The sequence below is a fragment of the Chelonoidis abingdonii genome, chromosome 11 (genome assembly GCF_003597395.2).
Source record: "Chelonoidis abingdonii isolate Lonesome George chromosome 11, CheloAbing_2.0, whole genome shotgun sequence".
Classification (NCBI taxonomy): Eukaryota; Metazoa; Chordata; order Testudines; family Testudinidae; genus Chelonoidis; species Chelonoidis abingdonii.
In genome coordinates, this window is record NC_133779.1 from 27,150,000 (window position 1) to 27,167,441 (window position 17,442).

At 48.0% G+C, this 17,442-nt stretch overlaps 1 protein-coding gene and 1 long non-coding RNA gene across 3 annotated transcripts in view; both read left to right on the forward strand.

Moving 5' to 3' along the window:
- Window positions 1-17,442, forward strand: part of LOC142047451 (uncharacterized) — a 390,762-nt gene that overhangs the window by 328,698 nt on the left and 44,622 nt on the right. The gene's annotated exons all lie outside the window — the stretch shown is intronic.
- The window catches only part of LOC116822589 (excitatory amino acid transporter 1-like), a 138,467-nt gene that overhangs the window by 83,216 nt on the left and 37,809 nt on the right, over window positions 1-17,442 (forward strand). For both annotated transcript variants that reach the window (XM_032776573.2, XM_032776576.2), the window contains 2 exons: window positions 4,868-4,910; window positions 6,279-6,622. In XM_032776573.2, the coding sequence (XP_032632464.1) occupies window positions 4,868-4,910; window positions 6,279-6,622 (387 nt within the window). The remainder of the gene's footprint in view (window positions 1-4,867; window positions 4,911-6,278; window positions 6,623-17,442) is intronic.

Below are 17,442 nucleotides of genomic sequence, written 5' to 3' on the forward strand. Positions count from 1 at the left end.
AATTTCAGCTGCCATTTTGTTGCACAGTCACCAGTTTAGTGAGATCCCTTTGTAATGGTTTGCAGTCAGTTTTGTATTATAATTTTGTATTATTGGCAAACTTTGCCACCTTACTGTTTACCCCTTTTTTCAGACCATTTTTGAATATGTTGAGCAGCATTAGTTCCAATACAGACTCTCCACTGGGAAAAACTCACCATTTATTTTAAAAGATGTCTGTTTGTCTCTAACCACTTCTTTTGCTCTGTTGTTTGTCTGTGTTGGCATTTTTTTGGTCTTCTTACTTTTTTTTTTTTTTTAATTTGAGGGTATACATTTAGTTTGAGCCTCTATTATGGTATTTTTAAAAAGTTTCCATGCAGCTTGCAGGTATTTCACTGTTGTGACTGTTCCTTTTAATTTCCATTTAACTAGCCTCCTCAATTTTATGTAGTTCCCCTTTTTGAGGTTAAATGCTACTGTGGTATGTTTCTTTGGTGTTTTCCCCCCTACTAAGATGTTAAATTCGATTACATTTTGATCGCTATTACTGAGTGGTTCAGTAATAATCACCTTTTGGACCAGATCCTGTGCTCCACTTAGGACTAAATCAAGAATTGCTTCTCCCCCTGTGGGTTCCACAACAAGCCTCTCCAAGAAGCAGTCATTAATGATGTCTAGAAATGTTATTTCTGCATCCCAGCCTGAGGTGACATGTTCCCAGTCAATATGGGCATAGTTGATATTCCCCATTATTATTGTGTTTTCTGTTTTTGTAGCCTCTCTAAGCCCCCTAAGTGTTCACAGTCACTGTCACCATCCTGGTCAGGTGGTTGATAGTATATTCCTACTGCTATACTCTTGCTATTGAAGCACAGAATTTCTATCCATAGAGATTCTATGGTACAGTTGGAGTCATTTAAGATTTTTATTATATTTGACTCCATGCTTTCTTTCACATATGGTGCCACTCCCCTACCAGTGGAACCTACTCCATCACTCCTATATATTTTGTACCCTGGTATTAACATGTCCCATTGATTATCATTCCACCAAGTTTCTGTGATACCTATCATGTCAATATCCTCTTTTAATACCAGGAACTCTAGTTCACCCATCTTACTATTTAGACTTTTGCATTTGTATGCAAGCCCTTATAAAATCTGACAATATTTAGTTGTCTGCCTTCATGTGATGCAAGAAAGCTTATACTAACATCTGTTAGTCTACAAGGTGCCGCAGGACTCTTTGTCGCTTTTTACAGATCCAGACTAACATAGCTACCCCTTTGATACCTTCTATTTCATTTGACTGTTTCTCTTTGGTTCCTACCTAACTTTATCAGCTTCTATCCTCTCCTCTTTACTAGGTTATGAAGTATCCCCTTTAATAAATCCTTCCCTAAGGGATGTGCCTGTCTGAATTGTGGCCGCCTCACCTGTCAGCTTTCCCCAGTCTTTAGTTTAGAAACTTTATGACCTTTTTAATTTGACATACCAGTAATCTGGTTCCATTTTTGTTTAGGTGGAACCCATCTTCCCTGAATAGGCTCCACCTTTCCCAAATAGGCTCCGCCTTTCCCCCCAGTTCCTAATAAAACTAAATCCATTCTTTCAACACCATCATCTGATCCACACATTGAGATCCTGAAATTCTGTCCATCTAGCTGGCCCTGTATGTGGAACTGGAAGCATTTCAGAGAATGCTCCCATGGAGGTCCTGGACTTCAGTCTCTTACCTAGCAGCTTAAATTTGGCCTCCAGGACCTCTCTCCTGCCTTTCCCTATGTCAATGGTACCTACATGTACAGCGACCACTGGCATCTCCCCAGCACTGCACATAAGTCTGTCTAGGTGTCGAGAGATCTGCAGCTTTCACACCCTTGAGGCAATTCACCAGGCGGTTCTCCTGGTCATCACAAACCCAACTGCTTATATTTCTAATAATTGAATCCCCCGTTATATTACCTGTCTTTTCCTAGGTTTCAGAGTAGCAGCCATGTTAGCCTGTATCCGCAAAAAGAACAGGAGTACTTATGGCACCTTAGAGACTAGCAAATTTATTTGAGCATAAGCTTTCATGGGCTACAACCCACTTCATCGGATGCATAGAATGGAACATATACATATATATACAATACAGAGAACATGAAAAGGTAGGAGTTGTTCTTCCAACTCTAAGAGGCTAATTAATTAAGAGAAAAAAACTTTTGTAGTGATAATCAAGATGGCGCATTACAGACAGTTTGACAAGAGATGTGAGAATACTTAAAATGGGAAAATAGTCAATGTGTGTAATGGCTCAGCCATTCTCAGTCTCTATTCATGCCTAAGTTGATAGTGTCTAATTTGCATATTAATTCAAGTTCAGCAGTTTCTCATTGGAGTCTGTTTTTGAAGCTTTTCTGTTGCAAAATTGCCAGCTTTATGTCTGTTACTGAGTGGCCAGAGAGGTTGAAGTGTTCTCCTACTGGTTTTTAAATATTATGATTCCTGTTGTCAGATTTGTGTCTGTTTATTCTTTTCTGTAGAGACTGTCCAGTTTGGCCAACGTACTTGGCAGACGTGCAGGGGAACGAGCCCCTGATGGCATGGCTGATGTGATTAGCTCCTATGATGATGTCATTTGAATAGATATGCGGACAGAGTTGGCACTGGGCTTTGTTGCAAGGATAGGTTCCTCACAGGTCTTGGGAGACAGACCTGTCCTTGCTTACAGGCAGCCCCCCAACCTGAAGCAAATACTCACTAGCAACCACATACCACACCACAGAAACACTAACCCAGGAACCTACCCTTGCAACAGCCTTTGATTTAATGCTGTGTATGCAGATAGAATAATATCAAGCAGGTAAACTGAGGTGCATATTGTATTCATAAAAATAATACAGATATGTCCCTCGTTCTCCTCGTCCAGTCGTATTGAATCTCTTTAATCTTGCTTGGGAAGAGAATAAAGAGCTTCTCACAAAATACCCTGAAGCTATGAAATCCTCACCAGGAGGAGCTGCAAATAGTAGAGGTGAGAGAAACAATGCAAAGGGGGGATTGAAAATAGAGTCAGCAACTAGATCTCTCTGAAATACGCCTGGGGAAAAATAAACTGAGGCAGCCCCTTTTCTGCCACAGACACAGGGACACTTGGGAAGCAGGAGCTGCTGAGAAAAACTAGGGCCTTACTCTCCTCTGCCCTGTACCTTGTGCAGTCTTTACACCAATGCAAGGTAGAAACGTAGGACTGGAAAGGACACCAAGAGGTCTTCTAGTCCAGTCCCCTGCACTCTTGGCAGGACTGAGTATTATCTGGACCAGGGGTTCTCAAACTGTGGGTTGGCACCCCTCAGGGGGACGCGAGGTTATTACATGGGGGTCGTGAGCTGTCAGCCTGCACCTCAAGCCCAGCTTTGCATCCAGCATTTATAATGGTGTTAAATATATTAAAAAATGTTTTTAATTTATAAGGGGGAGGTCGCACTCAGAGGCTTGCTATGTGAAAGGGGTCACCAGTACAAAAGTTTTGAGAACCACTGATCTAGACCATCCCTGACAGGTTTGTCCAACTTGCTCTTAAAAATGTCCAATGATGGAGATTCCACAACCTCTTTAGGCAATTTATTCCAGTGCTTAACCACCCTGACAGGAAGATTTTCCTAATGTCCAACCTAAACCGCCCTTGCTGCAGTTTAAACCCATTGCTTCCTGCCCTAGTCTCAGAAGCTAAGCAGAACAATTTGTAGCAGCAGTAAAGTCCTACTATTCTGAGGTGGTAGCAATTTACACCCACTTCACACTCACTTTGCCCTGGTGTAAATGGTTATACAAGGCACAGACACACAAGAAACTAGCTAATAGGCTTAGAGCCGACAGTTAATTAGACATGAATTTGCACTAAGACATGGCTACAAAAAGCCGAGTGCAGTTTGATGCTGTATGATATAATGGCATCATGTCTCTGTGCATGGAAATTGTAGTGCCTTTCTCGATGGCTCCAGTGTGATGCACCTGGAATGTTGCCTTCAGTTCGGTGCATCCTGCTATCAGAAAGGCAGTGATGAAATGGAGGGAGTTCAAGTGGGCTGGTTGGAACCCCCAAATTCCAATTCCACAGGAAATTCAATTTTTTTAAAAAAATTGTTCCACTTTGGAATGAAAGCTCACAATTCTGACATTTTCCATGGAGCAGGAGGAGTCCAGAATTTTCGTTTAAAAAAATTGAAATGACATTCTGTGTCAACTTTTTCTAAACAAAATTGATGAGACTCCCTGAACTGCCTGTAGCTCTGTCTGCCTGCCAGCGGAGAGTGGGAGCCACTGAGAAGCCAGGAGCTTGTAAGTGATTGATGAGATAGAGAAAGGCACCATTTGGGCTGAATATTGGGGGTGGGACAGTGAGATGTATCAAGCAGGGGAACTCATCTTGCAGGAAGCAGTGGAAGCTGCACAGCTTGGGACACTTAAAATTGGACTATGCCAGAGAATGGAGATGGAGAGGATGGTTTGGTCTTTTCCTTCTCTAACTTTGATGATCCTAGGACCCTATACATAGCTGCATAAAACCTAACTCACACAGACCAGCGTCCCAGGGCCACGTGCTGCCACTTGGGAGCACAGCCATGTTTAAATGTTTCAAGAAGTAGGACTGAGTGGACTTGTAGGCTCTAAAGTTTTACATCGTTTTATTTTGGGGACTAGAGCGCTTTCTTGCTTGGCAGCATCTGGAAGGGCACAGAATAACCTGAAAGAAGACTCAGTGCTATTGGCATTGAGCTCTTACCAACCTTGACTATCCCAACTCGAGACAGTGCTTAACCATGAGTATAAGGCAATGGGCCTGCTCACCTGGCTTTCAGCCAGATGGCAGCATAACCTCCTTTTTTTATTTGCTGCAGGAACATGTTCCCACCGAACCTAGTAGAAGCCTGCTTCAAACAGGTACGGACACCGGTTCCCCATGCCTGCTTCTTTCTGCCCACCACTCTGATTGTCCTTTATGCCTGTGCAGAACAGTCTGCACTCTGAACTGCTCCTTTCTGGAGATGCAGCCCCAGGGATGGGTTTAGGCCACCTTTGCACCTCTCAGAGTGCACTGCTCCAACAACTACTGCAGCCCCCAGTATAAATTAGAGCAGCTCCCAGGCATCCTTGCCCAGTCGTCTATAGACTGGTCAGCAGCCGGAATTGCTGAAGCACAGACTGATCTGGCCACTACCCTTCCTGCTCTTGGCTTGCTCCTCTCAGGGACCTGCCAGGGGGCAGTGTGGGGCCTTATATGCCAGCCCTGTGCTGTCTGTGAACAAGGGGAGGTCCCTCAGGGCTTTATAGTACCTGTGCATTCAGGAGCAGTATAAAAGGCCCATAACAGGAGTCCAAATATCTGGCCCAACTGTGTCAGTTGGATGTAAAATGAAACCAAATGAGATTCCCCACTCACAGTCCTAGCCATTGCACCATCCCCTGCTGAGCTGTAAAAGAACCTTCTTTCCCTGAGTGCAGGTAGCAGAGCATCTGGGTCATTTGGTAAGCTGGTCCCATTCAAACAGTATGCAAAGTCAGACATCTAGGAACAAGGACTGCAGGCCATGCCTACAGAATGGGGAGCCGGGTCTTGTATCCAGTGACTCTGGAAAGGGTCTAGGGGTCATAGTGGACAAGCCATGGAACACAAGCTCCCAGTGCAATGCTGTGGCAGGAAGAGCTAATGCGACCCTTGGATGGATAAAGAGGGGTGCAGTGAATAGGAATTGGGAGATGTTTCTACCTGTGTAAACATTAGTGGTGAGACTGGCCCTGGAATGCTGTGTCCAGGTCTGGGATCCACATTTTTAAAAGGATGTTTTAAAAATTGAGAGGGTGCAGAAAAAATCCTCACAAATCATTTGAGGCTTGGAGAAAATGCCTGACAGTGAGAGACTTAAAGAGTTCGATCAGCTATCCAGGGAAAAGGTGGATTCTCATCTCCTGATGTCTTCAGATCCAGACCAGAATCTTTCTGGAAATTCTGCATTGGCTAAACCCAAGTTATTGGGCTCAACAGGGGAAACTGAGTGGAATGTAAGGGACCTGTGCTATACAGGAGGTCCGGCCTGATGATCTAATGGTCCCTTATAGCCTTACACTCTATGACCTAAACGTCTATGAATCCTTGCATTGAGCTAGGTAATTAGACAGGCCCAAACAGTTGTCAGCCAAGTCACTGGGAGTTCAGGCTCAGGCCTTTTATGCTGCTCAGCAGCTGTAGAGAAGTGCAGGGTTATCGTACAGAGGCTTGTGGGCACAGCTGATAATAGTGTATCATTTCAGTACAAGACGCAGTACAGCACCAGGATCTTCACCAGAACCATCCTCCACAGCAGCAATGTCACAGCAGGGAGCACTGCCAACTCACAGGCTTCCATGCCCGAGAATGTCACCGGCACCCTGGAGAACGTCACACGCACCCTTAGGAGCCTGCAGGAAGTGCTGAGCTTTGAGGAAACCATCCCCATCCCCGGCTCAGCCAATGGAGTGAATGCGCTGGGCCTGGTGGTGTTCTCCGTGTGTTTTGGCCTGGTGATTGGCAGCATGAAGCAGAAGGGACGGGCCCTGCAGGAGTTCTTCAGCTGCCTCAACGAAGCCATCATGAGGCTGGTGGCCATTATCATCTGGTGAGGAGCAGGGTGGGTGGGGCAAGGAGACCTGATGAGAGATGGGGGTAATTTTAAAGGTGACATGCATGGGGAAAACAAATGTGTATGGGCCCCATTTTGCTCCTTAGTGCTGGAGGGAGAAGCCTGGATGGGATTTTCATTCACAAGCGTGTGTTGGGTTTTGTTTGCTGTTTTTATTATAGATATATCAGGGAGGCCAGGACATGACCTCCTTATTGCTGCTTGAGGGCTCCTTGGAGGACTAGAGAGCTGGAGTGGGGGGTCACTAAGCCATTACCTAAAGGGCCAGGCTGTGAGTGTGGCACACACAGAGATTTCCTCCCAGCTGTTTTCCAGGAGCTTTAGTTAATGTTGAATGGTATTGAGCCAAGTACCAAACCCTGTGGAACCCCACTAGAAACATCCCCATTCAGTGAATCCCCACTGACAATTACTTTTTGAGATCTGTCCATTAACCAGTTTTTAATCAACTGAACATGTGCTCTGTTAGGATTGTATAGTGCTAATTTTTAATTAGAATATCATGTGATACTAACTCAAATGTCTTACCAAAGTTTAAGTATATTATATCTATGCAGTTATTTTTATGAACCAACCTTGTAATCACTTCAAAGAATGAAATCACTTTTGTTTGACAAGATGTATTTTCCATAAAACTATGTTGACTGGAATTAATTGTATTCCTATTCTTGGATTCTTTGTTGATTGAATCCTGTATCAGTTTTTCCATTATTTTGCCTTCATGTAAGGCTAACTGGTCTGTAGTTACCCAGGTCATCCCACTTGCCTTTTTTGAATATTGGCATAGCATTAGCACTCTTCCATCATTAACATCAGCAGGCCAGAAATATCCTCAGCCAGCTCTTTAAGCACTCTTGGGTTCAAGTTAACTGAGCTTGCTAATTTAAAAATATTTATCTCTGGTAGATATTAACATCCTCCTAATTTACTAATCAGGTTGAAAGCACTTCATCATCCCTATGTGATATGAGTACATCATCCTGCCTCTTTCCAAATACAGAATAGAAAAACTTATTGAACCGGAGCAGCAGAACAATGGGTGTAGGAGATTAGTGCTCCCTCAAGGGAAATATTTTGGGGGAGGGGAGTATGTATGTATGTATGTCCCTTCCAGTGTTTTCCCCCACAATATCTCATGGAAATGACAGTGGGATTGGGAGGAGGGGCTGGAACATCCTATGAGATCAGATCAGCCACGAGGAGCAGGTAGGAACACCAGTCCTGTGCCTGCCTTCCAGCCACTGTGGGTCCTGGTGGGGACACTTGGCCCAGAGAGGGGCAGGAACATATGTGCCAGCTGTCAGAGTAGGGTGAGAGATGGGAGGAGCCAGGGCACTGGGCACCAGCTGCCAAGGAACTGTTGTAGTAATGCCAGTAGGAAGTGCTGGGACACCCTTTGCCAGCCTGTTGCCAGCTGCCCCTCTCTCATCTATCCCCCCACCAATTCTCAGTAGCTCAATCTCGCTCTCCTTACTATCCATCTGCTGCATGCCCATTCACAGCAAGCTTCCGTACTGAATCCTTCTGCCTTTGTGTATCATTAACATGTTTACCGTGTCCATCTAGTAATGGGCCTATACCATTACTTGGAGTGATTTTTTACCTAATATATTTAAATTTCTTCTTAACATAAGAACAGCAGTACTGGGTCAGACCAATAGTCCATCTAGCCCTGGATCTCGTCTTCTGACTATGGCCAATGCCGGATGCTTCAAAGGGAAGGAACAGAACAGTGCCTTATTGAGTGATCCATCCCCTGTTGTTCAGTCCCAGCTTCTGGCAGTCGGAGGCTTAGGGACACTCAGAGCAGGAGGTTCTTGTGTTATGTGAAGGGGTAAATAAAGCTTCCTTATCCACTTTCACTAAACCAGTCATGATTTTTTAGACTCCTATTGTATCCCTCCTTAGTGGTCTCATTTCCAAGCTGAACAGTTCCAGTAATTTTAATCCCTCCTCATATGGAAGTTGTTCCAGCCTTTAATCGTTTTTGTTGCCCTTCTGTGTATCTTTTCCAATTCCAATATATCTTTTTTGAAATGGGCAACCAGAACAGCATTCAAGGTGATGGCCGATCATGGATTTGTATAGTGGCATTGTGATATTTTCTGTCTTATTTATCTATCCCTTTCCTGGTAGTTCCTAACATTCTGTTAGATTTTTTGACTGCCACTGCATATTGAGTGAATGTTTTCAGAGAACTATCCACAATGACACCAAGATCTCTTTCTTGATTGGTAACAGCTAATTTAGACCCCATAATTTTATATGTATAGTTCGGATTAGATTTTCCAGTGTGCATCACTTTGCATTTATCAACATTGATTTTATCTGTCATTTTGTTACCCAATCACCCAGTTTTGTGAGATCCCTTTGTAACGCTTCACAGTCACCTTTGGGCTTAACTATTTTGAGTAATTTTGTATTGTCTGCAAATTTTGCCACTTCCCTGTTTACCCCTCTTTTCCAGATCAATTATGAATATGTTGAAGAACTCTGGTCCCAGTACAGATTCCTGGGGCACACTGCTATTTACCTCTTCATTCTGAAAACCATATATTCCTATCCTTTGTTTCCTATCTTTTAACCAGTTATTGATCCATGAGAGAACCTTCCTTCTTACTCCATGACGGCTTACTCTGTTTAAGAACTTTGGGGAGGGACCTTGTCAAAGGCTTTCTGAAAGTCGAAGTGCACTCTATGCACTGGATCACCCTTGTCCACATGCTTGTTGACTCCCTCAAATAATTCTCATAGATTGATGAGGCACAATTTCCTTTACAAAAGCCATGTTGTCAAGTGTTGGGGGTAGCTGTGTTAGTCTGTATCCACAAAACAACAAGGAGTCCGGTGGCACCTTAAAGACTAACAGATTTATTTGGGCATAAGCTTTGGTGGGTAAAAAACCTCACTTCTTCAGATGCATAGAGTGAAGATTACAGATGCAGGCATTATATAATGACACATGAAGAGAAAGGAGTTACCTCACAAGTGGAGAACCAGTTTTTACAAGGCCAATTCGATCAGGGTGGATGTAGTCCACTCTCAATAATAGATGAGGAGGTGTCAATTCCAAGAGAGGCAAAGCTGCTTTTGTAATGAGCCTGCCATTCCCAGTCCCTATTCAGGCCCAAATTAATGGTGTTAAATTTGCAAATGAATTGTAGTTCTTCAGTTTCTCTTTGAAGTCTGTTTCTGAAGTTTTTTTGTTCAAGTATAGCTACTTTTAAATCTGTTATAGAATGTCCAGGGAGATTGAAGCGTTCTCCTACTGGCTTTTCTTTGTTATCATTCCTGATGTCCAATTTGTGTTGATTTATTCTTTTACATAGGGACTGTCTGTTTTGGCCAATGTACATGGTAGAAGGGCATTGCTGGCATATGATGGCCTATATAAGATTAGTAGACGTGTAGGTGAATGAGCCCTTGATGGTGTGGCTGATGTGGTTGGGTCCTTTGATGGTGTAGCTAGAGTGGATATGGGGACAGAGTAGGCAATGAGGTTTGTTACAGGGATTGGTTCCTTGTTGGTTCCATGTTGACTCTTGCTCAACAAATTGTGTTACTTTATGTGTCTGATAATTCTGTTCTTTACTGTAGTTTCAACTAATTTGCCTGGTACTGAAGTTAGGTTTACTAGCCTGTATTTGTCAGGAGCACCCCTGGAGCCTTTTTAAAAAATGCGTCACATTAGCTACCCTCCAGACATCTGGTACAGAGGCTGATTTAAGGAATAGGTTAAATACTAGAGTTCTGCAATTTCACATTTGAGTTCCTTCAGAACTCTTGGGTGAATACCATCTGGACCTGGTAACTTATTACTGGTTTGATCCAAAACCTTCTCTACTGACACCGCAATCTGCCACAGTTCCTCAGATATGTCACCTAATAAGAATGGCTTAGGTGTGGGAATCTCCTTACCATCTTCAGCAGTGAAGACCCATACAAAGAATTCATTTAGCGTCTCCGCAATGGCCTTATCTTTCTGCAGTGCTCCTTTAGCACCTCGATTGTCGAGTGGCCCCAGTGATTGTCCTTAGCCCTGCCAGCCATGGATTTTATCCTGATGTCTTTACTTTCCTGTAAGGGTCCAGTGCTGGGGCTCATCCCTCTCAGGCGCGGCAGGGAGCCAGGGTGCCTCGCTACACAGCAGCAATCTGTCCAGGGCTCAGACCCTTCAGCGGGGCTGAGCAAACAAACAGTCTCTAAGCAAGTCAGAGTCCTGGCCCTTCAACAGGGGCTGGGTGGACACAGAGTCCGTAAGCCAGGCCCTGAAGCAGGGCGGGGCAACAAACATCGGTAAGGGTCAGACTCTCAGGCAGGGGCTGAACAGCGAGTTAAACAGTACAGAAGGCCTCCTCAGGCCAGGGGGAGGGGGAGTTTGCCACCCTCGGAAGGGTGGCAGGGGGGACGCAGGCCCTCCCACTCCACTGCGTCCCGGCCCAGGGCCCTGGCAGCGGCAAAGATTTGCTGCAATCAGTGGGGATCCTGGCCACAACACACTGACATGGGTTCGGGGTCCCCTGGAGCCAGACTGCGGTCGGCTACTCCCAGGCCACTTCCAGTCTCCCCCTCTCTAGGTACCTGTCTCTCGCCGGGTTCGTTTGATGGGTTCCAGACCATGGACTCCTCAGGATACCGGCCGTAGGGGAGCTCGGGCAGCTCCTCTGGATACCGGCCGTAGGGGAGCTCGGGCAGCTCCTCTGGATACCGGCCGTAGGGGAGCTCGGGCAGCTCCTCTGGATACCGGCCGTAGGGGAGCTCGGGCAGCTCCTCTGGATACCGGCCGTAGGGGAGCTCGGGCAGCTCCTCTGGATACCGGGCACGAGGAAGCTTAGGCCAGTGCTCTTCTGAATACCGAGCTCGGGGCAGGCTGGGCCCGGCGGGAGCTCAAGCACCAGCGTCTGTCCCCTCCGGTGGCCTGCGCCTAACTGAGCGCTGGAGCCGGGCCTTTATACTTCCTGTCCCGCCCCTTAACTTCCAGGGGGCGGGGACTGGCAGCGGTGGCTCCACCCACCTCGGCACCTGTTCTGGCTCGTCCCTCTCAGGCGCGGCAGGGAGCCAGGGCACCTCGCTACATTTCCTTATTAATTTTGTACTCTTTGTTGTATTTATCTATTCTCCTTTTTTCCAGTTGTTATATTACGCTTTTCTGTTTCTAATTGCTGTCTTCACTTCCCCACTGAACCATGGATGGCCTTTTCAGGGCTGTCCGGGGGGGCAACTGGGGCAATTTGCCCCAGGCCCCGCAGGGGCCCCCACGAGAGTTTTTTGGGGCTCCCAGAGTGGGGTCCTTCACTCGCTCCGGGGTCCCCGGAAAACTCTCGAGGGGCCCAGGCCCCCGGAGCTTCTTTGGCTGCAATTCGGCGGTGGGGGATCCTTCCGCCCCGGGACCCGCCGCCGAAGTGCCCCGAAGACCCGTGGTGGGGGGTCCTTTCACTCTGGGACCCGCCACCGAAGTGCCCCAAAGACCGACGGTGGGGGGTCCTTCTGCCCCAGAATCCGCCGCTGAAGTGCCCCGAAGACCCGTGGCAGTGGGTCCTTGCACCCCAGGACCTGCCGCCAAAGTGCTGGGTCTTCAGCGACATTTCGGTGGTGGGGGCCTCTGCTGCGGGTCTTCGGGGCACTTTGGCGGCGGGTCCTGGAGCGGAAGGACCCCCTGCCGACTAATTACCGCTGAAGGGGGGTCCCCCTGCCACCGAAGACCCCAGGTCCCCTGAATCCTCTGGGCAGCCCTGGGCCTTTTGGTCAAAGTTGTCCTCTTTCGTGTGGAATTGTGGCTTTGGGGCATCTAATTAACACTTCTTGGAGAACTCACCATTGTAATCCTCATTGTTCTGTCTACATTTTTCCTCACAGTCAATTTTGGTCAGACGTTTTCCTCAGTGTTGGGGAATTAGGCCCTTTGAAGTATGTATATTACTGACTGGGCCTGTCCTCTGTTTACCAGTATTGAATCACTGGTCATTCGACAATCACCAGCTCCTAGCCCTGTGACTAATTAATCTGTATCCAGTATAGCATTCCTTCATGTTGGGTGCAATACCTTTTGTGTTAGAAAATTATCTATATTTTTTAGAACTCTAACAATGTTTTACTGCTGGCTGAATGCAACCTCCAGTGTATGTCTCCCAGATTGAAGTCTCTCATAACAACACAATTTTTCTGAACACACATTACAGACTGAAGTAACTCAAGCTGTTCTCTGATTCAGTGGTCTGGGCTTTGCTAATTGCACTTTGATCCATAGGCATACAAGATCCTTGGGTCTGAGTTGTCAATACCTCTAACACAGGTAATGGCATCTTCTGCCCACTGAGATCTTCCAAAACAGGTTATAAGCAGTGATTTTAACATTCCAGTCATGTGAATTGTCCCACCAAGTTTCAATAATACCAGTCGTATCGAATTTCTTCTCTATCAATGAGAATTTCCAATTCCTCTTGCTTGGTACCCAGACTCTTAGCTTTGGCATTAAAACAACTGAAAAATTTCTTCTCTTCTCATTCTTTGCCACGTCAGTTCAATTTATTCCCAGCATACTGCATTTGAGTTTGTACCACAGTTGCCTTCTTAGTATCCTCCTCTTGTGTTGCTAGCTTAATGTCCTCCTGGCTGCTCCAGCTAGTCTCCAAGAACATTTCTTTGGATGAATGGGCCACTTCACATCTCTCAGCTACCTGTGCTGCAGATTGATGTGCTGAGCCTCTTCCCCAAACACTAGGATCAGATTTGGGGCAGGGACTCAGCATCTCCAATCTTCTGCCTCCAGCTGGTTCATGCGCTCCTCTCAACCACCCCTACCGCCTCCCCCAACTTCTTTCCTCCTTTCTCATAGGCCCTCCAAGCTTACCAGGGCATGAAGTGGTGAGAAGGAGAGTGGCGCTGGTGTGTAGTGTCCGGAGCAGTAGGTGGGCTCAGAGCAGCAGGGGATGTCAGATTGCAATGGGCATAGTGCACAGAATGTTGGCTATGAAGTGGCATCAGAGCAGTGGGGGGGAGTCTGAACAATTGCAAGGAATGTGGGGTTTTGGAGTTGTCAGGGTATTAGAACAATGCATGGAAGAGTGGGGAGAAAAGGAGGGAGTCAGATCTGTGCAGAAAGGGATGCTGGGTAGATTTTGTCAGTCTCCCAAAACTTTCTCATCCATTGCCCCCCAAGTTTATCCACCTCTTCAAAAAAAGTCCCCACTGACTCCATGCTAGTCCCTGTGCTGCTGCTGCATCCTCACTCCTGCACCCACAGCTCCTCAATGTGAGTCCTGTGCTGACACCTGCCTCTCTATGGGAAGGAAGGCAAAGCAGGGTGTGCTGAGGAGGCAGAGACAGGAGGTGATACAGGGGCAGAGAAGGGACTAATATGGAGCAGCGTATTCAGTGGCCAGGATAATCATTGCCAAGGAGCCAGAGACAGTGAAGAGGGTGGGAGTACATGGGGGTGCAGAGAGAATATTCTTCAACTGCTTGCTCATATCGATTTCAATTAGGTATGTGTGCGCCGTGTGCACGTTCGTCGGAAGATTTTTACCCTAGCAACACTTGGAGGGTCGGCTGAGGCTCCCCCTGGAGTGGCACCGCCATGGTGCTGGATATATGCCCCTGCCGACCCAGTGCCCCTTCAGTTCCTTCTAACCGCCTGTGACGGTCGTTGGAACTGTGGAGTACAGCATAGCTAATCTCCACCTCCCTAGCGTTACTCGTTGCTCTGTAGATAGTAGTTGTTAATAGTTTTAGCAGTTATAGTTTAGTTAACAGTAAGTTGTACATATATTGTAGATAGTACTTGGAGGGAGCAGGGTTCATCCCCTTCTCTCCTCCCCGGTACCAGAGCCCATGCCCAGGTCACCGGGCTTCAAACCTTGCTCGGCGTGCCTCATGCCGATGCCAACGGGAGACCCCCATGGCTCCTGCTTGAAGTGCCTGGGAGAATCCCATCAGCCAGACAAGTGTCACATCTGTAAGGCTTTCAAGCCTCAAACAATGAAGGAGTGGGACTTTCGTTTGAAACAGCTCCTAATGGAAGTGGCACTTAGCCCGGTGCCTTCGGTACTGCTCACAGAACAGACACCATCAGTCCGAAGTGCTCCTCCAGCACCAGAACGAGCCGGCACCGGCAAAGAATCTCGGCACCGGCAGTCTCCACCAACCAGTACAGTCGCGGCATCGTTCGCTGTCTCTGCAGCTTAAGAAGCAGCACAAACTACCTGCTGCTCTGACACTGCCTGTGCCACCATTGGAGTAACAGCCCAGACCGGACCATCCCACTAAGACTTCAGCTCCGGCACTGCCAACTTCAGCACCATCGATTCCGGCTTCACAAGGGCCGTTGAGTCCGGTCCACACAAGCTCCCCGGTGCACACCGTGGTTGAGTTCGGCCTACTGTGCACTCCGGAGACCTTCTTCTCTGCTCGCGACCTGAGCGTGCTGATGGAGCTCAGACCACCTCAGGCCCCGGCACCGCTGGTACGGGCTATCCAATCTATAGGCAAACCTGCCTTGACGCAACCTTCCTCGCTGAGTGTGACAGCCAGGCACCGATCTCAGTCCTGGTCCAGGTCACGGTCTCAATCCCGCCGATGGTCCCGGACCCAGCACCGCTTGCAGTCCTGGCACCGATCTCCATCTCGGCGCCGATTGTACTGGCAGGGCTGCTCCACTTCACTCAGGTCTCCCTCCCGGTATGCTCGGTACCGATCCAGGTCCAGGCACCAGTCCTGGTGCCGGTTGTCTCGCAGCCGATCCTGACACCGTAGATCCTCGTCGAGATCTAGATCGGCCTCCCGGTACTGTTATGACCGTCGGTCCCAATCCCGATTGCGGTACCACCGAAGATCCTGGCTCCAGTCTCCAGCTCCAAGGCGTGAACTGACAGAGCAGAACGGTGCAATGTTGCATGGGCGTTTGGCCCCTCCTTGGCCTTCACGACCGAATTCGTCGTCCCCACAGGCGGGGAGTGGCTACCACACCGAGGGCCATGACTCCAAGGGTGCTAGTCAAGGCCAATATGAAGGTCAAGACCCTGATCAGGGACCACCACAATGGTCCTTCTGGATGCCTTGGGCATACCACCAAGCTAAAGGCGCCCCCTCAGGCGCCTCTCAGTCAGCTCATTCGGACCATCGAATGCCTGAGGCCACTGTAAGCTGCCCTCCCCCGGTAGACTCGTATGCGGCTGTTATTCCATCAGACCAAGCTCAGGCCATCACCTTAGTGGACCTCGGACACCAGGACTCTCCACAACCTGAACTTCCCCAGGATCCACTGGTCCTCGGGGTTTCCTCTTCCTCCTCACTTGATGAAGCAGTGGCAGGCATGTCCTCTTCTGGGTCACCACCTATAGATCTTCGGGTTCACCAAGATCTCCTGCACAGGGTGGCACAAAACATGAACCTGCAGGTGGAGGAGGTGATGGAAGTGGAAGATCCAGTGGTTGACATTTTACTGGCAGATGCACCCACACGTGATCATCCTGCCTTTCATTAGGACCATCCAGGCTAAGGCCGATACGATCTGGCAGTCCCCAGCATCTATTCCTCCAACAGCCAGAGGGGTGGGGAGGAAATATATGGTGCCCTCCAAGGGCTATGAATATCTCTATGTTCACTCTCACCCTTGCTCCCTTATGGTGCAGTCGGTGAACGAGAGAGAGTGACATGGCCAGCAAGTGCCTGCTCCTAAGTCCAAGGACGCTAGGCGCATGGATTTATTTGGCGGAAGATTTATTCAGCTGGTGTCTATAGCTCAGAATAGCTAACCAGCAAGCTCTCCTGAGCTGTTATAACTATAACACCTGGACCTCGATGGGAAAATTCAAAGAGTTGGTCCCCCAGGAGTCCAGGCAAGAGTTTGCGGCCTTGCTCAAGGAAGGGAAGAAAGTGGCGAGGACATCCCTGCAGGCCGAGGTCTTTAGATGCAGTGGACTCAGCAGCTAGAACTCTAGCCTCATGCATGGCCATGCACCGCATCTCATGGCTGCAAGTATCTGGCCTTCCACGGGAGTTGCAACATACTATCCAAGACCTGCCCTTTGATGGCCAAGGGCTGTTCTCTGAAAAAACAGACCCCAGGCTACAGAGCCTGAAGGACAACCGGGCCATCATGCACACACTGGGCATGCATACCCCAGTGATGCAAGGCAGACCCTTCTGGCCTCAGCCTCAGCGCACCTACCCTAACCCTTGGCCACGGCAAGGCTTCACCAGAAGGTGTGGCCAAAGTAATAGCAGGAGACAGTCTGGTCCTCAAGCAGGCCAGAATCAAAGACCCAAAGCCATCAGCGGGGTCCAAACAAAACTTTTGAAGGTGCGCTCGAGGATGGCGCATCAGTCTCCTTGCCGGATCCTTTCCCACCTTTCTGCAACTGTCTCTCCTATTTCCTCCCTGCATAGTCCCGCATAACTTCAGATCGTTGGGTCCTACACACGGTGGAAACTGGATACCATCTTCAGTTTGTTTCACCCCCCCTCTCCACCCTCCCTCCCCATCCCTCTTCAGGGACCCCTCTCATGAGCAAATCCTCTTACAGGAAATACAGGTGCTCCTGACCATCGGAGCGATAGAAGAGGTCCCAAAGGACTTGAGGGGCAGGGGATTTTACTCCTGTTACTTCGTAATCCCCAAGGCAAAGGGGGGTCTATGACCCATCCTGGACCTGCGCAGGCTCAACAAATTCATGGTAAAGTTGAAGTTCTTCTTCGAGAGATGTCCCTGTGGGTGCTCCACTTTAGGTGTCGGTGCACCCCTGCGCCTTTGATCGGAGATTTTTTGCAGCAGTACTCCTACCGGCCACGCATGCTTA